Source organism: Ictidomys tridecemlineatus, chromosome 5 (assembly GCF_052094955.1).
Source record: "Ictidomys tridecemlineatus isolate mIctTri1 chromosome 5, mIctTri1.hap1, whole genome shotgun sequence".
NCBI classification, from domain to species: Eukaryota; Metazoa; Chordata; class Mammalia; order Rodentia; family Sciuridae; genus Ictidomys; species Ictidomys tridecemlineatus.
Window position 1 is genome coordinate 89489674 of NC_135481.1, and position 22989 is coordinate 89512662.

The 22989-nt window shown below is 42.5% G+C and overlaps 4 protein-coding genes across 6 annotated transcripts; 3 read left to right on the top strand and 1 right to left on the bottom strand.

The window, feature by feature from the left end:
- The first annotated feature begins 2635 nt into the window (after positions 1 to 2635).
- Positions 2636 to 8789, top strand: Tinf2 (TERF1 interacting nuclear factor 2). The gene is made up of 9 exons (XM_005338720.5): positions 2636 to 3144; positions 3259 to 3363; positions 3451 to 3552; positions 3640 to 3747; positions 3838 to 3934; positions 4315 to 4765; positions 4853 to 4920; positions 5029 to 5120; positions 5253 to 8789. The coding sequence occupies exons 1-9, from the start codon at positions 2953 to 2955 to the stop codon at positions 5385 to 5387; spliced, it is 1350 nt and encodes a 449-aa protein (XP_005338777.1). The 5' UTR covers positions 2636 to 2952; the 3' UTR covers positions 5388 to 8789.
- On the bottom strand, positions 5953 to 12899 carry Gmpr2 (guanosine monophosphate reductase 2). 2 transcript variants are annotated; one of them, XM_078050309.1, is made up of 10 exons: positions 12682 to 12891; positions 12244 to 12345; positions 11990 to 12109; positions 9276 to 9359; positions 8928 to 9101; positions 7940 to 8021; positions 7729 to 7835; positions 7507 to 7549; positions 6731 to 6890; positions 5953 to 6526 (listed from the first exon to the last, which is right to left on the bottom strand). In XM_078050309.1, exons 2-10 carry the CDS (start codon positions 12328 to 12330, stop codon positions 6337 to 6339), a joined length of 1047 nt encoding a protein of 348 aa, XP_077906435.1. In that variant the 5' UTR covers positions 12331 to 12345; positions 12682 to 12891; the 3' UTR covers positions 5953 to 6336. The 2 variants fall into 2 exon arrangements, with proteins under 2 accessions (XP_077906435.1, XP_077906436.1); XM_078050310.1 differs by lacking the exons at positions 7729 to 7835; positions 7940 to 8021 and having other exon boundaries at positions 12682 to 12899.
- A 212-nt stretch (positions 12900 to 13111) lies between these two features.
- Positions 13112 to 20517, top strand: Nedd8 (NEDD8 ubiquitin like modifier). The gene is made up of 4 exons (XM_005338721.5): positions 13112 to 13268; positions 18785 to 18832; positions 18989 to 19071; positions 20154 to 20517. Exons 1-4 carry the CDS (start codon positions 13251 to 13253, stop codon positions 20248 to 20250), a joined length of 246 nt encoding a protein of 81 aa, XP_005338778.1. The 5' UTR covers positions 13112 to 13250; the 3' UTR covers positions 20251 to 20517.
- A 141-nt stretch (positions 20518 to 20658) lies between these two features.
- On the top strand, positions 20659 to 22927 carry Mdp1 (magnesium dependent phosphatase 1). 2 transcript variants are annotated; one of them, XM_078050322.1, is made up of 6 exons: positions 20659 to 21641; positions 21754 to 21814; positions 21887 to 21997; positions 22343 to 22450; positions 22539 to 22679; positions 22797 to 22927. In XM_078050322.1, the coding sequence occupies exons 1-6, from the start codon at positions 21605 to 21607 to the stop codon at positions 22867 to 22869; spliced, it is 531 nt and encodes a 176-aa protein (XP_077906448.1). In that variant the 5' UTR covers positions 20659 to 21604; the 3' UTR covers positions 22870 to 22927. The 2 variants fall into 2 exon arrangements, with proteins under 2 accessions (XP_077906448.1, XP_040130061.1); XM_040274127.2 differs by having other exon boundaries at positions 22539 to 22624.
- Positions 22928 to 22989: the final 62 nt, after the last annotated feature.

Sequence of the window (22989 nt, forward strand, 5' to 3'; positions counted from 1 at the left end):
CAATTTAGAATGTCTGGCCAAAAGTGGCCATTTTGAAGTACATTAAGAATATTCTATTTTTAACAAGGTTTGTCCTCAAGAGAAACTTAGTCTTACTAACTTAGGACATAAAGAGAGCCCAATTCATCTGGGAAAAGGGAAATCCCTGCTCTAGCCTCCTAGCATTTCACATGAGGAAGGGAAACATGCAACTTCAGCTCTAGTGCTCCTCTTTGACCTGTTTGGGGCAGTAGGAAATGGGGGGTGTCAGGGACTGAGAAGCATTTGTGAAAGTCACAGCCCCAGGCACAGGCTCTAAGAAACTGAAACCTAATTATAGGATTCTAGAATGTTCCCCTCTCCATACTTTAACACCAATAGAACTCTGTGTAATAATAGGGGAATGCAAAAGAACTGCACATCTTGGACCTTATTTAAGAAGTCTCTTGGGACTACCAAAGACAACAGGGGAGTCAATGACAAGGATGCTGGAAGAAATTTTAGCTCCTAACATCTACAACTAACAATAAACATAGCCTAACCCCTAGGCAGATAAACATAAAACACTTGACTTTCCACAAAAAAAACAAAACAACACCACCACCAAAATGACATGGCAGACTAAAAGATAAACAACAACACCCATTTGAAGAGACATAGCAAACATAAGAATCAGACTCAGATATAGAAGAGATACTGGAATTATCAGACCGAGAATTTAAACTATAGTCAATATGCCATGGCTCTAATGGAAAAAGTGGACAACATGCAAGAACAGAAGGGTAATGTAAACAGAGCACGGGAAATTCTAAAAAGAACCAAAAGGAGGGGCTGGGATTATGGCTAAGTGGTAGAGCACTTGCCTAGCACATGTGAGGTGCTGGGTTCGATCTTCAGCACCACATAAAAATAAACAAATAAAGGTATTATGCCCAACTATAAATTTTTTTAAAAAGAATGAAAAGGAAATGCTAGAAATAAAAAAAAATTGTAATAGAAATTAAAAATGCCTTTGATGGGCTTTTTAATAGCGTGGACACAGCTGAGGAAAGAGTCAGCCTGAAGAATTTCCAAAGCTGAAATGCAGAAGGAAAATAATTTAAGAAGAACAGAATATCCATGCATTGTGGGATAATCACAAAAAGTGTGGCTAATGAGAATAGCAGAGAAAAACAGAAAAAAAAAGTTTGAAACAATATGGCTGAGAATTTCCCAAAATTAATGATACCAAAAATAGATTCAGGAGGCTCACAGAACAGCATCCAGGATAAATGTCAAACAAACAAACAAAAAACAGAATCACTACCATCATATAGGCATATCATATCCACATTGCAGAAACTCAAAGACAAAAAAAAAAAAGAGGCAAGAAAGAGAGTAAGGGATGGGAATAGGCTGGGGAAACTTATCTACAGAAGAGTAAGGATAAGAATTACATTGGCCTTCCATTCAGAAACCATGAAAGCAGAAAAGGAGTGAAACATTTGCATTGTTGAAGAAAAATTTCAAAACTCACCAAATCTTGAGTTCTGTATCCAAAAAATTATTCTTTAAAAGGAAATAAATACTTTCCAAAAAAAAAAAGTTGAGGAAATGTATTACCATTAGACCTGTCTTGCAAGATATGTTAGAAGAAATGCATTAGAATGAAAATTATGTAGGTCAGAAATTCAAGTCTACATAAAGGAATGGTAGAGAAGGAATAAGTGAAGTAAAAATGGGAGATGACTAGAATTTCCTGTACCCAAGAAAATAGTCAATTCAATAAGGGACTGACTCAAGTTAAGTACTCAACAAAAATCTGAAAGGAAATTATTTTAAAATTTTATAACTAGATACAGAAGAAACAGAAAAGCACAAAATATTGCATATAACCCCACCATGCAGAGAAGACCAGTTAACAATCTGAACCCAGGAGCACTCTACCACTGCTCTACACGCAGCCCTTTTAAGACAAGGTCTTGCTAATTGAGTTGCCCATGCTCTCTGGCCTCGAATTTGTGATCCTCCAGCCTTGGCCTCCAGAGTAGCTAGAATTACAGGTGCAACCAATCACGGCTCGTATTTTTTTCCGGTACCACGGATTGAACCAGGGGTGCTTAACAACTAATACACTATTCCTATACCTTTTATCTTTTATTTTGAGACAGGGTCTCACTAAATTGCTGAGGCTGGCCTCAAATTTGTGATTCTTCTGCCTCAGCCTCCTGGTGTCCCAGGATTACAGACGTCCGCCACTGTGCCCAGTTCATATTTTACTTCTTAAAGGCGAGCGCCCTCTTCTGTTTGGCTAAATTCTTACTGGAAGCAGCATGTCTCTTGGGAAGGTTTCGCAGGTGCTAGTTGAGGACTGAGAATTAAGCACTTGTCATTTCAACAAACGAAAATAATGGACAGAGAAGATTGCATGATCTCCGAATTAGAAAGTCGGGCCTCGGAAGTGACATGACTTTCCAGTAGGTTCTGCGAAAAGAAGCGGGAACTGGGAAGGCCCGGAGGGGCGAGGAGCGGTCACAGATGTCTCAGCAGCCAACTAAAGCACTAGCAGCCGGGAGGCGGAGCCTGAGAGAGGCCGGACCTGCGGGGGCGCGGCCTTATGACGCGACGTCACACTTCCCTGTCTGGCAGACCATTGGTTCCCTTTTACCATCCTTTTCCGGGTCAAGAGAAACTAGTCTCAGAGCCGGAAGTGAGGTACCTTCGGGTTCCAGATAGCGGTGGCGCTAAAAGCTGAGTGATCCTGGTACCATTGGAGACGCCCTGCTCCTCCATTCAGGCTCCATCCTGAGCTAGGAGAAGCCCCCAGAATTCTGGCGACCTATAGAAGAGAATTGAGTCAGATCGCAGCGTATCCGGCGCACCACGAAAGAGCCGAATCAGAGGGCCCCCGGAAACCCGCCTCCAGGAGGGGCCGGGAAGTCTCTCCAAGGTGGAAGAAGCCTGAAGGAACAGCCCTGGGGCGGAGACGGGGCCATGGCCACGCCTCCGGGGGCCGGCCCCGCTACTTTGCGCTTCGCAGCGGCAGCCAGCTGGCAAGTAGTGCGCCGACGCAGTGTGGAGCACTTTCCGAGAGTACTAGAATTTTTGGGATCCCTGCGCGCTGCTGCTCCAGGCTTGGTTCGCTACCGGCACCATGAACGCCTTTGTATGGGCCTAAAGGCCAAGGTATTGGGGCGGAACGGAAGACCTGAGAGGGCCAAAGGTTGGGGGACAGGGGAGATACCAGTTGGAAAAGAGTGGTTTGCCCCGAGTGGGTATTCTGAGCTTAGTATCGTGCAGGTGGTGGTGGAACTGATCCTTCAGGGCCGGCCTTGGCCCGAGGTCCTGAATGCCCTGAATCACCACTTCCCAGAATCTGGACTTGTAGTGCGGGACCCTAAAGCTGTGAGTAAATCTTGCAAACAAGCCCTAACCCCAGTTGCACTTAAAAGTTGCCCCTGTTGCCCTCAACTTCTCTGCCTTTCCTATCAGACAAAGCAGGATCTGAGGAAGATTTTGGAGGCACAGGAGACTTTTTGCCAGCAGGTGAAGCAGCTGTCAGAGGACCCTGTAGATTTGGCTTCAAAGCTGCAGGTGAGACTGGGTAGTTTGGAGGCTGTTAGGTGGTTGTTCCTATTTTCTGTAATCCTTTTCTGACCTGCCTGTCTTTCTCCACTGTAGGAACTTAAACAAGAGTATGGGGAACCCTTTCTGGATGCCATGGAAAAGCTGTTTTTTGAATACATGTGTCAGCTGGAAAAAGCACTGCCTTCAGTGCAGACACAGCAGGTTTTGTTGGAGCAAAACACTTAAGGACAGAGTGTGGGGTGGGATTATTGTATCAAGGACTGCTTTTTATGCCTCTTTTCCTGCCCACAGCTTCAGGATGTGCTGAGTTGGATGCAGCCTGGAGTTTCTGTCACCTCTTCTGTTGCCTTGAGCCAATATGGAGTGGACATGGGGTGGCCACTTCCAGGTATTAGTACCACCTGGGATAACTAGCTATTTGTGGATGTGGTGTTTAGTATGACATATTTTGAGTCAGTCAACTTGAAGTTAGGTGGGCCTGAAGCATAAGGAACCTGAGCAAATTAATCTGTTACTATCTATTATTCATTTTTTTCTGGTACTGGTAGTGAACCCAGGGGTGCTTAACCACTGAGCTACGTCTGCAGCCCTTTTTAAAATTTTGGGACAGGGCTTCACAAAGTTACTTAGGGCCTCATCAAGTTGCTGAGGCTGGCCTTGAACTGGTGATCTTCCTGCCTCAGCCTTCTAGGTTGCTGGAATTACAGGTATGTGCCACCATTCCCAGTTATCTATTCTCTTTATAAGAAGCCTCATTTTCTCTTTCAGAGTGCTCTGTTTCTGATTCAGTGAACCTGACAGAGATGGAACAAAATCCTCCTCTGCAACAGGCACTAGCACCCCATAGTCCTCTGCCAAAAGCCAAGCCTGGTCCTCAGGGACCAGCTTCAAGGAAGCACCCAGAACGTTTGGCAGGCCACCACTTCAATTTGGCTCCTCTGGGCCAGCGAAGAACCCGGTCCCAATGGACATCTGCTAGGGAAGGCCATAAGGAGCGCCCAATGGTCATGCTGTTCCCCTTTAGAAATTTGGGCACACCAACCCAGGTCATATCTAAATCTGACAGCAGGGAAGAGCACGGAATTCATACAGTAGACCCATCAGATGCTGTGGGCACAAGAACAGCCATCATGGGGAAATCCAAGAGTCCATTTCAGATCCTGGGGGAAAGTGCTCTAAAGGAGAACCCTGCTGACTTATCTGCCTCAGAGCAAAAAGAGTGAGTGTTAGCTTTGCTTCTTCCTAGTAGGACCACACTGTTTACTTGCTTTTCTTTCACACTGTTCTTTGCTTGCTTCTACCTCAGGAATTGCTTGGATTGCTATATTGACCCACTGAGACTATCATTATCACCTCCTAGGGCCAAGAATCCAGGTAGGTAAACTGAGTCAGGTTTTGCTTAGACAGTCTGTTTTCTTAGATACTTTTCAGAAACTTTGTTCACCTAGAAGGAGTATTTTGATTCTGGTTTCCTTCTTCCAGTGTGTTCCCCATCTCTGTGCAGCTCTGTCATTACCATAGGAGACTTGGTTTTGGACTCTGATGAGGAAGAAAATAGTCAGAGAGAAGGAAAGGTGAGTAGGAAGGAGCAGAAAGCTAGGGAAAAGGATGGGCAGAACAAGCCTGAAAAATCCACATGCTTCAGAATACGGAGGATTTAGGGGATGGTTTTTCGACAATAGGATCTCCTGCTCCCTTCTCTGTAGGAGTCTCTGGAAAACTATCAGAAGACAAAGTTTGACACTCTGATTCCTACCTTCTGTGAATATCTCCCCACTTCTGGCCCCAATATGGTGCCCACTGCTTCCTGTGACCACCTAGGCAGCTCTAGACCCTTGTGATAGCACTGGAATGCCCTCTTCCTCCTCGGTCTTCAGGCAGTTTTATGGGAATGAAGTGGAAACCAGATTTGGATTGTCTGACTACATTACTAAAAACTTTGTGATGCTTGATGATTAAACTTTAGATTCGTTACAATACTGTCTTGATGTGAGGAAGGACTTCTGTAGGTCAGTGGATGTCATTTTTTAGACATAGAACCAGGTTTCTAGAGTTGGAAGAATCCCTACCCTTTTACTTCCCTTAGAAAGTGTTATTCAGATGTGCCCAGAAGTTGAGAGCCTGGAAGAGAAATGTCTTTTTATTGTTCTGAAAATATATGCCTAATGCTGGAATATATTTTATAAACTCTCATGCTGCCGATTCACCTGGGAGTGGTGGTGCTAGAATGGAAACACTTTGTGGGAATAATACTGTCTTTAATACCACTGGGTCAATGCTAATCACTACCTTCTTTCTTTGGAGCAACACCCAAATGTCAGCCTTGTGCAGAAAGCCTTAGCATCTCTTTTATATAGTGAGACCTCTTTTTATTGAGTTATCTCAAATATATAAAAACTTCTGAGCTTTTTAGATATTTAAAGATCTCATTTAATGAAGCTGATTAATAAGACATAATTCCAAAAGCCTGCCCCATCCAGACCAAGGCCATATAGAACATTTATGATTTAATCAGTATCTTTTCATCTTCAGGATGCTGGGTCCCCAGATACCTATTCAATTATCTTACTTCATTTTCAGACTGTATTCTTCCTCACTTCCTCCCCAGTAAGTGCTCTGGGCATCTTGTGTGTACAAACAGAGAAGTATAGCATTATTACAGGAGCTCTCAGGAGGAAGACAATGGGAACTGTTAAATGCACTGCCACAGTAGTTAGAATGGGTGAGAAACCCATTTGGGAGACCCTGTTGCGAAGTATTGGTGCCTTGAGCGGGCAGAAATGCTCAGGTCTAGTGTGCATCACTGAAGATTGGATTCACCTGCTGGGTGACTCGGATGAAAGTAGTTCTCCGGCTCAACTCCTTTAGCTTAGCTGCTCCCACATAGGTGCATGTAGATCGGATCCCTCCTAGGATGTCACGAATGGTATGCTCCACATCCCCTTTAAAGGGGACTTCTACTGTCTTTCCCTCTGAGGCCCTTGAAATAAGAAAAAAAAGTTATTACCTTCTTATTCTAGATTCCTTAAACTCAATTACTCTTCTGTCTCTAACATTTAACACCATGTCACCATTTTTCCTCCTAAGAATTATATCATCCATTTTCCAGCAGCCATGAGCTCTGCCACCATACTATGCAGTCACATTCTCCAAGAACCCTCAGCTTCTGGTCCTCCACACATACCTGTACTCTGCCACGCCACCAGCATACTTCTTCATGGCCATTTCAGAACTCATTCCATAGAAGAGTTTGTACTTCTTGCCATCCCTCTCGATGAGCTCACCACCTGACTCACTGTGCCCAGCCAGCATGCCACCGAGCATCACAAAGTCAGCCCCTGCCCCTGCCAAAATCAAAGAGGTAGGAAAGATATTCCTCTGGCCAAGATGCCCACATGGCCCCCCTTCAAAAGCAACTCATGCCAAATTCTCAGTCCTGACAATGTCTCCAGCATCTTCCCAGCACTGTTTTTCTCTTTGACCCATATCCACAAAGGCCTGCTTTGACCTAGTTTATTCCTCTGGGCCTGATTTCCTCAAGATTTTAAAAATAGCCTCTGTTGAGATTCCCTGCCCAACTTCTGCTTTAATTGTCTTCTCATTTTTTTTTTGTTTTGTTTTGTTGCTCCCATCTGAGTAAAACATCACGTGTCCCAAGAATAATAGTCTCATTTTAATGTGAAGAAAAACTGAAAATGCAGGCTTACAGTCCCATTCTTCAGAGTCAGTGGCTCAGGAATTTACAGATGGCCCTGGCTCACACTTGGAGCATCTAAATTAGTCTCAGGATTTCCCCTGCTGGCTTACCCCAGGCGATACCACAGGCTTCAGGGTCACTACTTCATATTATGAGAGAATCTGAATGGCTTCCCAAGTCTCTCCTACCCTGACCCTAGATCCTGAGAGGTAATATATCCTCTTCTACAGGATCCTTCTTCTGTGCCCTCCCTAACTCCTTACCAAAAGCTTTGGCCACATCCCCAGGGCAGCTGCAACCTCCATCCTGCAAAATAAAGAGTACAGTGAAGAGACAGCATGGATTTTCCAAGCGCTCTCAGTAATGTCCCAACAGTCCACTTCAAAACTGACATGCACTCAAAGAGTCCTGACCCATATCTACTAGAGCCTCCATACTGCAGAAAACCTGTTGGCAGCCTCATACCCTAAGACTTTGGGCCTTACTGAAATGATGTGGCCTTTGAGGCCATGAGCAGCATCTGCACACTCCATCACTGCACTGAGCTGTGGATACCCCACTCCAGTTTTCTTCCGGGTTGTACACACAGAGCCTAGGAAGAACATGCTAAAGGTGAGAGTGAATTCACTCTGTGAATTTGCCACTGAAGGTGAGAGTGAATTCACTCTGTGAATTGGCCTCAATGAAATAGCTTACCTGGCCCAATTCCCACTTTGATGATGTCAGCCCCAGAGAGGATCAACTCTTCCACCATCTCTCCTGTGACCACATTCCCTGCCTGGGACAGAGCAGTCAAAATAAGAACATCCTTATGGTCAGAAATGGACACAAGCTTATTTGCTCTTAGATGGCATGCCTGGACTATGACTTCATATTATGAGAGACTAATACAAAGAAAGGATACCTAGGTTCCCTATGTTGGGACCTCTGAGGGTTTCTACACTAGCTACTTCAAAGGACCCTGCTCTCTATACTAAGCTAGCTAGATAGGGAGCAATGGTGGAAACTGGTGTCACTGTTGAAATGAGGGTAAAGCCAGGGTCCAGGATGCACTTTACTATCTCAGGCAGCAAGGTGGTATGACCCACAGGGGAGAAGTGAGATGGCATGAAGAAGTTTTCAGTGAAGCAAAAGAAATTACTAGATCAAACTCAGATCTGACTTAAGAGTAGATTTATCTCCAACATACCCTGTTCTGTCATAGAACCTCTCTGGTTTTAGGGAAAGGGGAAGACATGGTAATGTAGGCTAAATACTCCTCCCCACTGTATTTGCTTTTGATGGTCGTCAGAGACCTTCAATGCTATGAAAGAAATGGGTTCTTGTCATCCCCTCCACAAGCTTGTAAAAAAATTAAACATTATTTCATGTGATACCTTTTATGTGATTGTCCATTTCAATGGGCAGATGTATATGTACCAGAGTAATGTACAATGCATACATGTTCCATCATGGTTTTGTGAGTGATATCAAGGACACTGGATTTACAAAAACTAAATCAAGGATTGGAGATATTGCACTGCTAATAAACATTTTAGACTTGGAATCATGGTATAATCAATCACCCAGTAATGTTATGTGGACTAGAAATAGCATAATGTAACAGAAAAATGAATTGATGTAACAAAATGAAGTGTTAAGAAAAAGAGAGGAAGGTAACAACTACAGGATAATAAAAACATACCATGATGGTGTGTTGAGGGAAGCGCTTCCGTACATCCTTTACAAATTCAACAAAGTGTTCAGAGTAGCCATTTGCCACATCTAGGCATATATATTTCACCTGGGGAATAGCTTCCAGGATCTGTTCCAGTTGCTCAAAGTCAGAAGAGCCTGTCCCTGAACTGGCAGCCAGATACTGTAGAAGAAACACAGTCACTGACGTGAGAAGCATTAGACTAGCCTGTGACATTATATTATCAGAGATGATCTAGTGACCAAAGGGGTAAAGGGTGAGGGTTGGTTCCTGGCAGCCAAAAAATGGTTCCCTGAAAAACGGACAAGGAAGGGGGCAAAAGGGGCCCAGTGTTACCTGAAGACAATCAGGATTCTGGCCAGCAAACTCTTGCCACTGATGAAGACTGTAATGTTTATGGACAGCAGTGAAGAGGGAGAACTGGGAAGAGAAGCATTCAGAAAGGAGAAAACATTATCAGGATCTTTTTCTCTAAAAATAGATCTTTATACTCTTCTGAGAGAAAAAAAACAATTGGAGTTTGGAAGGAAAACAAGTTCTTGGCTGAGCTGGGATTTGAGTTCGACCATTATTATCCCTACAAATTCCAGTAGGGCTTTTTCAACATGAAACTAGTATTTAATTATTCCTACTAAAGTACTGAATCATCTGGATTTCACCAACTAGCATATACATTGCTTTTGACCTAAAAGGTGAGAAAGACAAGCTCTTGGTGAAAGGGGACAAGTAGCAGATATGTAGGAAGCATGAAGAGGCTAGATGAAGCCAGTGATTGTCTGCGCTTACGTAGTCCCTCCTCCTAAGTACTCTAGTACTAAATCTGTCTTTAGTATCTTCTGATTCACTTGCCAGCAGTAATTCAGTGAGTACAGATGCCCACAAAAAGTAAAGCCTTAAGCTTAGTGGAGCTGTTAAGGGGCCATACCATCCTTTATTTCTTCAGGAATAAGGATAAGTATTCTTTGATGGGGACATAGACAAGAAAAGTTATTTCAGTCAACCAAGTTGTAAGACAATGACTTATCAGGTTTATATTCTCTTGCTCAACAAATGACAATGTCCCAGTACTTTGAGAAAGCCATTCAAAAGCCACCGTGGCCAGGCTCATGCCTGTAATCCAGCTACTTGGGAGACTGACTCAGTAGGATCACAAGTGCAAGGTCAGCCTGGGCAACTTGGTGAAACCCTGTCTCAAAAAAAATTTTAAATGTATTTCAATGATACAGCATGACCCTTGGGTTCAATCCCAGATACTGAGAGAAACAAAACAAAACAAAACAAAAACCACTGTACACAGTGTTTGTGCTTTAAAAGTGCAAACATGCAAACAGACATGAGACAGCACAAATGTTGCAATGCACCAGAAATGCAAGGAAGTCATGTATCAGCTAGCAGCAGAAAGTGCTATACTTAGAGATGATCATCAATATCATCTAGCTAAAATCTGGTATTAAATTCTACCTTCTCAGCAACACTGTTAATATGTTGATTAAGTTGCTCTAGGAGGTCAACATGCCTTGGAGATGCAGTGGCCTAGTGTGGCATGAATACATCTAATATATAACATAATCTAGGAAAATATGTTTGCTTGCATCCGACCTTTTCATAATTATTAGGAAACTTAGCTCTGTCTCTAAAATCTGACTTTAGTACTCATCAGCAATACTGAAAAGCCAGTCTCAATATAAAGTATTAAGACATTCTCCAACAAGGTTCATGTATTACAGCATGCTGGTTAAATCTCCAGTCAGATTTACCATTCCCCAAGTCTACTGGTCAGGGAAAGCAGACTATGGGTAATAGCAGGATTCCTAAGCAGATAAGTTAGAAAAGCAACAAAAATAATAAACTGCATAACTATCAATCTCAGGAGAAATAAAAACAGACATTCCACAGAGACAGCAATTTGAAACAGGAAGATGGATTCTTTAAGGCTAACAGAACCACAATCAGCAACAAAATCCATCAACTATGGTTACGTGGATTGACCAGTAGAGTGCTTGTATTCTCAAAGTGTCCAGGTAACCTTCTCAGCTAACAAGTACAGAGGCAGGTAATACTACTGACAGGAGCAGTGTCTTCCATTTTCAAAGTGAACAACCTGCATTTAAGAAAAAAAAAACCACTCCATTTGGGGAATATCCCAGAAATTCCCAGGAACCTAGGACTTATAAGAAAAAAAAAAAAAAAAAAGGAGAAAAGAAGACATAAAAGTAATAAGCTGCTTCTCCCTAGAATATTCTATTTAAGAATTTTTGAATGTTCAACCTGTATTTAGTTTCTAGACTAAACCAGTGAATATGAATAATGTGTTATGAAAAATGGTGTGTTTGAAGAGATGCCTGTGATTGAAACAGGTAACCTGGGTGGTGGGAAAAGTTGGTAAGGTGTATAAAGATAAGGAAAAAAAGTTCTGTTCATTTATCAGAAAAATGGGGCAAAATTTCCCAGTGCAGGGGTGTCCACCTGTAATCCCAGAAACTGGAGTGGCTGAGACAGGAGGATTACAAATTTGAGGCCAGCTTCAGTAACTTAGCAAGGTCCTAAGCAACTTAGTGAGACAAGTTAGTTTCTCAAAATGAAAAACAAAAAGAGCTGGGGATGTAGCTCGGTGACAATGTGTCTCTGAGTTCAATTGCTGGTACAGGGGAAAAAAAAAAAAAAAGGAGGGCAGAATTTAACTCTGAATTTCACTAGTTCAGATAGCCCTTATTTATTTATTTTTGGTACCGGAGATTGAACTCAAGGGTACTCACCACTGAGCCACATCCCCAGCCCTATTTTGTATTTTATTTAAAGACAGGGTCTCACTGAGTTGCTTAGCGCCTCGCAGTTGCTGAGGCTGGCTTTGAACTCGAGATTCTCCTGTCTCAGCCTCACAAGCCACTGGGAATACAGGCATGCGCCACCACGCCCGGCTTAGATAATGGGGCCTTAGTACTGGAGAAAACAGTAAATAGAGCATCCTAACTGCTATTTGCCAGAGGTAACTGAGAATGGGGAGAGGGATGCAAATGCTTCTATAGCCATTGAGGCAACTAGACACCTACCTTACAAAGAACCTTGGCCATTTCAAAGGTGCCTACAGTATCCATATTAGCAGCAATGATCGGGACGCCATTGTACATCTGCTTTGAATTCCGAAATGAAAAGGATCTTGTGAGATCCACCTGCAGATGTGAACAGAAAACAGTATTTTATTCATCCGGAAAACACATTAGGACAAGGACCAGGCAGTTTTCTTGCTCCTGCTTCTGTCCAGGAGCTTAGGGTTAAAAAAGAGGAAATACTAAAGCTGGCTTACCTCACTTCGAGACTTTAGGGTGCTGCGTTTTGGCCTCAAAAGAACATCCTTGAAGTCTAGTTTCACGTCATTGTCGATATGAGGCATGGCGGGGTCTGGAATCTGAGTATTGGAGGGTAGGAAGTCAGGAGGAATCTGAATCAATATTCCCTTGGGCCTTAATGTCCTGATGTGGCTGGGACAGGGTGCATCTCTCCTGGCTTAAATCGTGGAAGGTCGGGTTATAAGGCAAGGTTTGGGCCCTGAAGCAGATCGCCGGCACTCGTCCTGGCCTCGATGCTTCCATCTCAAGTACAGATTGTTGGGTAGAATTGGGTTGGTGAACCGAAGTGTTCACTTTACCCAGCTACTTTCCCTGCCCACCCCTGCAATGAGGAGTCAGGTTTAGGGAAAAGAAATGGGAAGGTTTCAATCAACTTCCGGCATGGGGGTACTCACTTCCTGTTGCCTCTGTGTCAGTTGACCGAAACTCCCCTAGCTTAGCTACTAGACTCGTGCAGCCCCGCTGAGCCTCGTGGGGTCACGCCAACAGGTTCCGCTAATTGCCGGTAAAACAACTAATCGAGGAATTCCACCTTCGGGAGCGGCCTTGCGAGGCCTTCTGGGTAACTGAGTTCACACACTGAAGTTGCCGTTGGATCTGAGCGGCAGGAAACTACAACTTCCAGGGTGCAACGAGCAGAGCGGCTTTCTGGCATGATGGGAGAAGTAGTTCGTTTTGCCCCAGCTTTCCGCTAGCCCTGACTCCTTAAGGATTCTCAGAATTAGGAAAGCGTCATTTCTGCTACACTTAATCCGGCTGCGTTATTTTATTTACAACGCAACTTAAACGAAGCGCGGGAGCAGTCGTGAGCTTTTCGGAAACCCTGTAGAAACGGGGGGGTGTGGCCAGAGGGTGACCCGGAAGCAGAAGTGACTCCCACAAGCGGAGTGTTAGGAAGCGTCGGCGGCGACCGCAGCGGGAGAAGCAGCAATTTATCTGTTTGCAGCCACAATCTGGGAAGAAGATGCTAATTAAAGTGAAGGTGGGAGCACTTCCACGCTTGCCAAGACTCAGTGGTATTGGGCTGGCCGCTGCGCCTTACGGGAAAAGCGGGGAAGGAAAACCACGCCTTATCCTGGAGAGTGCTGACAGCCTCGGGGCTCAGCGCGAGGGGTCATGGGAAATAGGGGGACCCCGGTGGGCTTTGAGAGCTGGAGGCTGGCCCCGCCTGACGACCCTAGGGTCTCGCTTCATTCGAACCCGCTCTGTCTAGAGAAAGTCTAGCAGCAGCTTGCCACCCCTATCCCCGGATTCTTGAGAAAAGCTCTGCCCTTCATTCTTCATGCCCAGGTTATCTGCTGCTCGCAGCCCCTAATGTAGGCTATCTCCAAGCACAGTACTGAAACATTAGCTTGGGAAAACTGGAGGTCTCCCAAAGGCTATAGACTATAAGCCTTTGCTGGTGGTTGCCGAGATGTGTGTAAGCCATTCTTGAGGAGCTGGGATTCAGTCGTCTTTTGCTTTTCTGAGCTGTGCATCGCTTTCTTGACTGAGGCAAGTAGTTACGGTTTGTTAGTTCTTGGTACTAGCTGTCTTCCTTATTTTCATCTCTCATCTCCTGTGATAGTTCTTCACCAATTTTTAACTCCTCTTATTTTCTCTTTTGTACTTTTAGCCAGAGGGGGGAAAAAAAAAACCCTGCAATCGACACAGTCCAACACTAGTTTGCCTTTTTATAGCTTAGTAATTCTGTCCTTATTTGTCATAGGCCATTCTTTTTTTTTTAATTTTTTTAGTTGTAGATGGACACAATACCTTTATTTTATTTATTTTTATGTGGTGCTGAGAATCGAACCCAGGGCCTTGTATGTGTTAGGCCAGCGCTCTACCGCTGAGCCCCAGCCCCCGTCATAGCCATTCTTAAGCTTCTTTTCTAGTCCTTCCAAATTATCTCTTGCCAGAGAGCATGTTGAAAATCATTGTTTTTCAGACTTTTTGAAACCTAAAAAAGAGTTGTAAAATCAACTCTGTGAATTGCAAGCACCATTAAAAAAAGAAAAGATCAAGGTATACTGCTGGGTAAGGGTATTGTTTTGTGAAGCTTGTTTTCTTTTTTTAAATATATATATTACACGCATGTGTTACTATTCATATGTGTTTCTTTTGTTAAATGTTTTTTCATTTTTTTTAATGTCAACCCACACTAAGAAGTTTTAATATTAAACACAACTTTCTATGTGTGATACCTTCTAATATTTTTAGTTCTAAGTTTGTTTTATTACCCACTGGTGGGTTAAGACCTACAGTTTAAAAACTACTATGTTCCAAATGGATTTCTCAAACTTCAAAGTGTATTAGAATAGCTGGGGAGTCTTGCTGAAATGCTGATTATGATTCTGTGGGACTAGGATGGAGTATGAGAGTCTTCTAGCAGGAAATGATGATTGCTGTTTATCTGAAGACTATACTTTGGTTATCAAGGTTGTAGATTTTACCTTTTTTTAAATCCATTTTTACAGTCATTTAAAATTTCCAGTCTCCTTCCCTGCCACACTTTGCCTTCTGTTTCCTATCAGATCTCTGTCCTCCATCTCTTTTTTGTTTACTTCATTCTTTATATATTAAACACATGAGAGCAGTTTGTTCAATATTAATTACTATGTAAATGATAGCTTTTGTGGGGGTTCCTTTGTGAATTATCCACCTTTCAATTGTTGTTTCTGTGTAACTGAAGTCAGTAACTGTGTAACTGACTTCATCCATATCTTTCTGTAATCCTTTACAATTAAATCCTTCCTGATTTAAATCTTATAACCTAATCTCCGTGATCCTAATTTAAGCACATCATCTTCTGTCATAAGTCATCTTCTCTAGGACCCATTTCATATGTTAATGCCCTTGATTTATCACGTATCTGGAACACAATTCTTTAGAATCATTTCTCTTCTATAGTACTTCATTTTTCATATGAAACCAATTTATGCATTATTTTTTTTCCCATCACATTACTTTCCTGCAGGTCTGGGGTTCATTAACATATATCCTTAGCTGGGTGTTGTGATGCACACCTATAATCTCAGCTACTTAGGAGGCAGAAGCAGAAGGATTGAAAGATTGAGGCCAGCCTCAGCAACTTAAAGAGTTCCTGTATCAAAATAAAATTTTAAAAAGGGATGGGGATGTAGCTCAGTTATAGAGCATCCCTGGGTTCAATCCCCAGTACAAAAAAAAAAAAACACCAACAAAAAAAACCCCAAAGCCTTAAATCCTTGTTTTCTCTGTGAAAGTTCTATTTTCTTACTTCCATTCCTTCTTTAAAGTGTATAGTCTAAACCAAGACATGGTGTACCAAACCATAGTGTACAGAGGTCTTCTTTAAGCTTCTTTTGATCATATTGTTCCCTAACCACACATCTGGCATTGGTTTCCTCTGATAGCTGTGTTTACTAATCTTGTTTTCTCATTCATTTCTCATCCATGTTGTCTTTTTTTTTTTTTAAAGAGAGTGAGAGAGGAGAGAGAGAGAGAGAATTTTTTTTAATATATTTATTTTTTTAGTTCTCGGCGGACACAACATCTTTGTTGGTATGTGGTGCTGAGGATCGAACCCGAGCCACACGCATACCAGGCGAGCGCGCTACCACTTGAGCCACATCCCCAGCCCCCCATGTTGTCTTAATATAATAAAATTATATTCAGCCGGGCATGGTGGCACACACTTGTAATCCCAGTGGCTCGGGAAGCTGAGACAAGGAGAATCATGAATTTAAAACCAGCCTCAGCAATAGTGAAGTGCTAAGTAACTTGGTGAGACCCTGTCTCTAAATAAAATACAAAAAGGGCTGGGGATGGTGCTTAGTGGTTGAGTGCCCCTGAATTCAATCCCTGGTACCCCCCCCCCAAAAAAAAGATAAATAAAATGTACAGTTTTTAAGGGTTCAGTTCAGCGAATTTTTAACAGTAATATAAACCCATGTAACTACAAGCTTTAAAATATTTTCATCCCTTTCCCCCACCCCAGAAAGTTCTGTAGTTTAGTTTTGCTTGTTTTAGAACTTCATATAATAGAATGATACAGTACAGATAGATAATTTTTTTTTTTTTCTTATTGGAGACAGGGTTACTATATTCCCTAGGCCAGGCTGAAACTCAGTCCTGCCAACCTCCCACGTAGCTGGGATTACGGGCATATGTCACCATGCCTGGCCAATATATAATTGTTGTGTCTAGATTCTTTCAGCATTATATCTATTGTAATGTGTATCTACAGTTTGTTCCTTTTTTTTACTGAATAGTATTCCATTAGATAATTATATCATAGTTGTTTATCCATTCTTCTGTTGATAGGCATATGGGTTGTTTCCAGTTTCTGGCTATTATGAATAAGACTTCTGTAAACATTGTTATACAAGTCTTTTTGTGGATAAATGTTTTCATTTCCTTTGGATAAATACCTAGGAATAGAATTACTCAGCCATGTGGTAGGTATATATAACTTTGAAAAGAAACTGCCAAACAGTTCTCCAAAGGGTTGCACTGTTTTGCCTTCCCACCTGCAGTATCTGAACATTTCACTTTCTCTGAACCCTTGCCAATTTCTACTGATCTCATTTCTTAGCTATTCTTGTGGGCATGTTACCTCATTCAGGTTACATTGATCGTTAATTTTCACTCACCATAGCATTTTGTCATAGTCTCTTGTATTTGGACAGTAATATTCAATATGGCACTTCTTTGTGTGCGGGTTTGTTCTTTTTTTGTGTCTTAATTGTTTCTTGGCTGTAAAATCTTCACTTTAAGAAGCCTGGATCACAGCTGGGTGTGGTGCTGCATGCCTAGAATCCCAGTGACTTAGGAGTTTGAATTAAGAGGATTGCCAGTTTGAGGCCAGCCTCAGCATCTTACTGAGGCCCTAAACAACTTGGCAAGATCATGTCTCAAAATAAAACGTTTAAAGGTCTGGTGATGTGGCTCAGTGGGAGAGTGCCTCTGGCTTCAATCCCTGTTACCCAAAAATAAATAAATCAATAAATCAATAAATAAAAGGGGCTGGGGATATAGCTTAGTGGTAGAGTGTCCCTGGGTTCTCCCCACCCCCCCGTACCCCACCCCCACAATTTTAACTAGTTATTTATGTGATAAAGGAATATAATTTTATAAAAAATTTAAACAGAGATAAAGGGAGAGTTACCCTTGATAAAGCCTTCTCTCAAATCACCGCCCTTTTTGAAAAATAATCACAATTAAGAGGGGTGTGTATATTTCTAATTCTTTTTTTTGTGCATATGCATGTGTCTGTATAAAGAAAATGTTATGTAATTATACATTCTTTAAAGAAATTATACATCATTTATGGGGTTGGGGTTGTGGCTCAGCAGTGTAGTGCTCACCTAGCATGAATTAGGCACTGAGTTCAATCCTTAGCAACACATAAAAATAAAAGGTATATGTCCCCCTAAAACTAAAAAATAAATTTAAAAAAATCTTTAATAAAATAGAATTATACATCATTTGTATCTTTCCTTATTATATAATGTATAATTGTATAGCTGTAACATTGTTTAATTTTTTTGTGTTTTTTATTAGTGCAAATCATTTATACATAATAGTGGGGTTTATTTTGACACATTGATAAATGCATATAACATGATTTGCTCCATTTCAATCCCCTGTACTTTTCCTTTCTCTGACAGTTTTCTTATAACAGGTTTTACTAGGCTGTTTCTAGTGATATGCTTTCACAAATGTCACTGCAATAAACCTTACATGTGCCTCTGGATACATGCCCAAATTTTTCCTCCAAGTTGGTAACCTAGAAATGTAATTAATTGAAGAGTCTTTACGTAGCCAGATTGATGACACATACATAGATGTGATTCTTGCAACTCGGGAGGCTGAGTAAGGAGGGTCAGGTTTGAGACCAGCCTCGGCAACTTATCCAGACCCTGTCTCAAAATAAAGATAAAAAGGCTGGGGATGTAACTTAGTGGTAATGCACCCTTGGATTCAATTCCCAGCATCAAAAAATTAAATTTAATTTTAAAATTAAAAAGGGTAGGAGATGTGACTCAGTGGTAGTTGCCCCCTGGTTTAAATTTCCAGTACCACACACATACCAAAAGAGAGAGAGAGAAATAAAGGACTTTCTGGTATCCTAGAGAAGTCTTTGAATTATCTGAAAGGTGATTTCTAATGTTGATATTTATTCTGGAGCAGTCTTTCTGACTTGAAGAAATACTTAGAATACCTCTCATTCTTGTATCATCCAATAAAAAACAAAACAATATTCTTACTGATTTGGATTGTGGAGGGGACAGAGGGAGATGGCTTGTGGAAACAGGAGGATCTAATGGTTCACAGAATCTTGCCCTACGGAAGTCATCCACAGCCTAAAACTATTTGATAATACAGTTATGATCAAAGCCTTCTGATTCTCCAAAGCAACCTTGCTGAGAATGTCCATCTCTTAGAAGTCAACAGAGAATAGGACAGTCTGTTTTACCTAGAAGATAAATTATATTTTGGATTATAGGACTTATAATAACATTTGCCTTTCAGACGCTGACTGGAAAGGAAATTGAGATTGATATTGAACCCACAGACAAGGTGATGTATGCCCAACACCCTTCTCCTTGCCTGTGTCTTTATTTGAGTGTGCTTATGAACTTAGTCCATTTGCTGTCATGCTATCTGTATAGTTCTTGTTCTTCCCATTTCCACGGTTCTTTCCTCAAGCAGCATCTGACTACTTGCTCTCTAAAGGTGGAGCGAATCAAGGAGCGTGTCGAAGAGAAAGAGGGAATTCCCCCACAACAGCAGCGGCTCATCTATAGTGGCAAACAGATGTGAGTTTGGAGGGAGAGTTAGGGTAAAGTGATGTTATGTGAAAAGGAAGTGGGGTCAAGTGCTTGAGATGGGTCAGGCCTGCCTCTTTCTTGCTCCTCTCTCTCTCTCTCTCTCTCTTTTTTTTTTTTTTTTTTTTTGGTAGTTGTAGATGGATATGGTACCTTTAACCTTTATTTTATTTTATTTTTTTATCTTTATGTGGTGCTGAGGATCGAACCCAGGCCTCACACATGCTAGGCAAGCACTCTACCACTGAGCTACAATCCCAGCCCTTCTTTTTTTTATTATTTTTTTGGTGCCTTGAACCCTTTGGCAGTTTGATAAAGCTTATAGAGTACTTCTCAGGACAGAGAAATTTTTTTAGTATAGAATAAAATATGTGGAATTAGAAACTAATTATATTGAACTACAGTTATCAAATTATGAAAACAAATGTGGTATAATAACATGTGCTTCTTTAGTAATAAAGATCTAGTAGTGGGTCTAATAACTGCTGTAATTTTGAAATATTTTCAAGATACCTGCAAACATTGTAATATGATATGGACATATCTAATTTCTATTGTTAACAAGTTACTTACATTGCCAATGCTACTATGAGTTTTTATCCTTTTTTTTCCTGTTTTCAAAATTAAAAGAAATAGAGGTTAGTAAAAATAAAGGTTGAATTTTTTCTCATCCAAGTTCACAGACTTCCCTGAGAGAACCATGAAACCCAGATTAAGAAAACTTGTTCTAGCTGGGCATACTGGCTCAGCCTGTAATACTAACAACTCAGGAGGCTGAGGCAGGAGGATCGTAAATTTGAGACCAGCATCAGCAATTTAATGAGACCCTAAGATCTTGTCTTAGACTGAGGATGTAGCTCATTGGCCCCAGGGTTCAATCCCCAGTATCAATAAACAAATAAACTTTTTGGGCTTTGGATATAGAGGAGTAACTTAGCAGCTTAAGGATATAACACTAGTTTATCATGCTTGAAGCCTTGGGTTTGATCCCCAGCATGACCCCCCCCCAAAAAAAGAGAGAGAGAACACCTATTCCAGATGGTATTTCTAATGCCTCTTTTGCCCCTCTGTAGGAATGATGAGAAGACAGCAGCTGATTACAAGATTCTAGGTGGTTCAGTTCTCCACCTGGTGTTGGCTCTGAGAGGAGGAGATAGTCTCAGGCAGTGACGGACCTTCCTTCCAGTTCACCTCCTTATGCCGTTGCTCATAATGAGGCATCATGTATCCTGTCACTCTCTGGGACACCAGAGTCACTCCCCCCTCCCCTGGATGCCCAGTCTTGTGTGTGGTGGGAGAATATGAGGACCCCAGGATGCAATGTTCCTGGCCCAAAGGGCCCCTGCTGGCTATTGGGTTTTAATTTGCAGTCCTGTGTGCTTCCCTCTCTTATGGCTGTGTCCTTAGTTGTCAATAAAATTTCCTGGCCTCCTGTAATCTTTTCTGTTGCACAAATGTGACTGAAATAAAAACAGACCCAATGATAACCGTTTACACTAGGTTTAAGGAGCAGTACCATGAAGAGCTGGTGCCCTTAGAGGGTTTATCACACTCTAGGAAAGCCCACTCAGGTGTATGCTGTTGAGGCTGGTTCATGAGAGCCACTTCTTGCCACCTATTTCCAACTCCATGTAAGTGACTTTGTGTTGGTGGAAATTCGCCCTGATAGGAATAATTATAGGGACTGGCATGTTAGTTCCTTTCCACAACCTGGTTGTTGCACATCTGTTAACATACTACTGAAGTGAATGGTAGAAGCCAGGAGAAAAGGTTTTCTCACACTGTGGCTCTGACTCTACATTTGTACCTGGTTGAAGAAACCCTGAAGGGCTTTACAGACCTTACATTCTTTTTATTTATTTATGTTTTAGATGAGCCTCTTGCTTCAGCCACCTGAATAGCTAGAACTCTAGGCGTGCACCACTGTACGTGGCTACAGACGCTACACCCTTCTCCTTGCCTGTGTCTTTGAGTGTGCTTATGAACTTAGTCCGATATCTGTATAGTTATTGTTCTTCCCATTTCCATGATTCTATCTTCAAACAGTCTCTGACTACTTGCTCTCTAAAGGTGGAACGAATCAAGGAGCTCTGCGACAGCCAAAGACTCTGAGTTAGAAACTATCAATAGGCTGATGTAGAGAAAGAGTGATAAGCTGGGATGGGATATTCAGTCTCGGTAAGGTAAAAAGGCTGGTGTTTTTAGAAGAAAGGATTTCCCTTCCTTGGCTTCTCTAGTGAAAACTGGTTGGAGTGAAGAAGTTAAGGGGAAGATGCCTGTGGCCAGTGCCTTAGAGGGATCCACCCCTATATCTCCGGTCACTTTGGTGAGGGGCTGCAGGGCTTTTACCGTGCCGCGGCAGAAGGCGCTCTTGCGCGATCGCCATACTGGCTGCGGGAGCGCAGCGACGCTCTAGTCTCTTTTCTCTGTGGCACCCCGGCAGCTTCTTTGGCCTCTGCAGCATTGCGGGTTTTCCGGCAGGGGAGAAAACGCCAACTTGGCACGCATCCTCCGGGACCGAGGCATGGCACGGCTCCCGAAGCTCGCAGTCTTTGATCTGGGTGAGGAACGGGCAGGAATAATTTCGTAGGGCATGCTCCTTTTCCCTCGCCAGCGGCAAGCCGACTTCTTGCGCACCCCAAGGCTGAACCTCCCTCGCTCTTCCTCTCGTAGATTACACGCTGTGGCCTTTCTGGGTCGACACGCACGTAGACCCCCCATTTCACAAGAGCAGGTGAGGCAGGGTATCGGAGGACTAGGCGAGTTGCGACGCCGCCGGAGCTGAGTGTTTTCTCATCCTCTCTAGTGATGGAACTGTCCGGGATAGTCGGGGCCAGAACGTTCGGTTGTACCCGGAGGTGCCTAAGGTCCTAGAACGGTTACAGGACCTTGGGGTGCCCGTCGCTGCGGCTTCCCGGTAAGACGAGGGAGTGATAACAATCCCTGTAAATGCTGAAGGATTCATGCATGGGGAAACATTTCACATAACCGCTTGAGTACTAAAATTTAGGGGGTGCAAATTTCAGATTATGTGCATATTTTTTCTTGTTGTACATCCTCCTGTGCATTTTGGTTACTAAACGTGGGCTAACCGCCAGCTATGGTCAAACAGAAGTCTGTGGAGTTGAATGAGGGCAGAGGAAGCCTAGCCTTCCTGGAAAAACAGCAAAGTGGTTTCCCCCTGGTTATATTTAACTTTGCTTGCAGTTCTTCAAGACTTGGCCTTTCACTCTCCTATCCCATCTATTATACCTTTCTACAGGACAGGTGAGATAGAAGGGGCGAACCAACTACTGGAGCTCTTTGACCTTGTTAGATATTTTGCTCATCGGGAAATTTATCCGGGCAGCAAAGTCACACACTTTGAGAGGTAGGCGGAGATAAGGGTAGGAGCCAGCAGGGAGCGTACCAGAGAGGCCAAGATTCCAGCTTGGTTACCCCTGCTCTTTCTTGCACAGGTTGCAGCAGAAGACTGGGGTTTCTTTCGCCCAGATGATATTCTTCGATGATGAGAAGCGAAATATTGTAGATGTTGGTAAACTGGGTATGAGCAATGAGGAGAGCCATTTGGGGAATGAGAAGAAAGTGTTCCTAAGAGGGTATTAGGTAGTTATGTGCAGGGTGGATGGTCTGCATGACAGGTGACACCCACAAAAGGTGAGTAATAATGGAAAGGCCTAAAAAAGCTGATGAAATGTGACTTATTTTCCTTATAGGTGTTCTCTGCATTCATATTCAGAATGGAATGAGTCTTCAAACCCTAGCCCAAGGGTTAGAAACATTCACTAATTCTCAAGCTGAGCACTGAGGTCCAGCCCTGTGTATGAGCCTCATTTGAAGCCTAAAATGGAAAGGAAACGGAGAAGGCATTTTTTTCAGGTGCATTTGCAATTTATTAAAGTGTATCTA

What these genes read in the sequence shown, in the direction of transcription:
- Tinf2 (XM_005338720.5), top strand. Translation starts at nt 2,953, where the DNA reads ATGGCCACGCCTCCGGGGGCCGGCCCCGCTACTTTGCGCTTCGCAGCG. An exon ending in ATTTGGCTTCAAAGCTGCAG is followed by an intron (nt 3,553 to 3,639) that starts GTGAGACTGGGT and finishes TCTCCACTGTAG; the next exon opens with GAACTTAAACAAGAGTATGG. An exon ending in TCTGCCTCAGAGCAAAAAGA is followed by an intron (nt 4,766 to 4,852) that starts GTGAGTGTTAGC and finishes CTTCTACCTCAG; the next exon opens with GAATTGCTTGGATTGCTATA.
- Gmpr2 (XM_078050309.1), bottom strand. Translation starts at nt 12,330, where the DNA reads ATGCCTCATATCGACAATGACGTGAAACTAGACTTCAAGGATGTTCTT. An exon ending in AGAATCCTGATTGTCTTCAG is followed by an intron (nt 9,102 to 9,275) that starts GTAACACTGGGC and finishes TTTCTTCTACAG; the next exon opens with TATCTGGCTGCCAGTTCAGG. An exon ending in GGATGTGGCCAAAGCTTTTG is followed by an intron (nt 6,891 to 7,506) that starts GTAAGGAGTTAG and finishes TGATTTTGGCAG; the next exon opens with GGGCAGGGGCTGACTTTGTG.
- Nedd8 (XM_005338721.5), top strand. An exon ending in ATATTGAACCCACAGACAAG is followed by an intron (nt 18,833 to 18,988) that starts GTGATGTATGCC and finishes TGCTCTCTAAAG; the next exon opens with GTGGAGCGAATCAAGGAGCG. An exon ending in ATCTATAGTGGCAAACAGAT is followed by an intron (nt 19,072 to 20,153) that starts GTGAGTTTGGAG and finishes GCCCCTCTGTAG; the next exon opens with GAATGATGAGAAGACAGCAG.
- Mdp1 (XM_078050322.1), top strand. Translation starts at nt 21,605, where the DNA reads ATGGCACGGCTCCCGAAGCTCGCAGTCTTTGATCTGG. An exon ending in CCCCCATTTCACAAGAGCAG is followed by an intron (nt 21,815 to 21,886) that starts GTGAGGCAGGGT and finishes CATCCTCTCTAG; the next exon opens with TGATGGAACTGTCCGGGATA. An exon ending in AAGAAAGTGTTCCTAAGAGG is followed by an intron (nt 22,680 to 22,796) that starts GTATTAGGTAGT and finishes TTTTCCTTATAG; the next exon opens with GTGTTCTCTGCATTCATATT.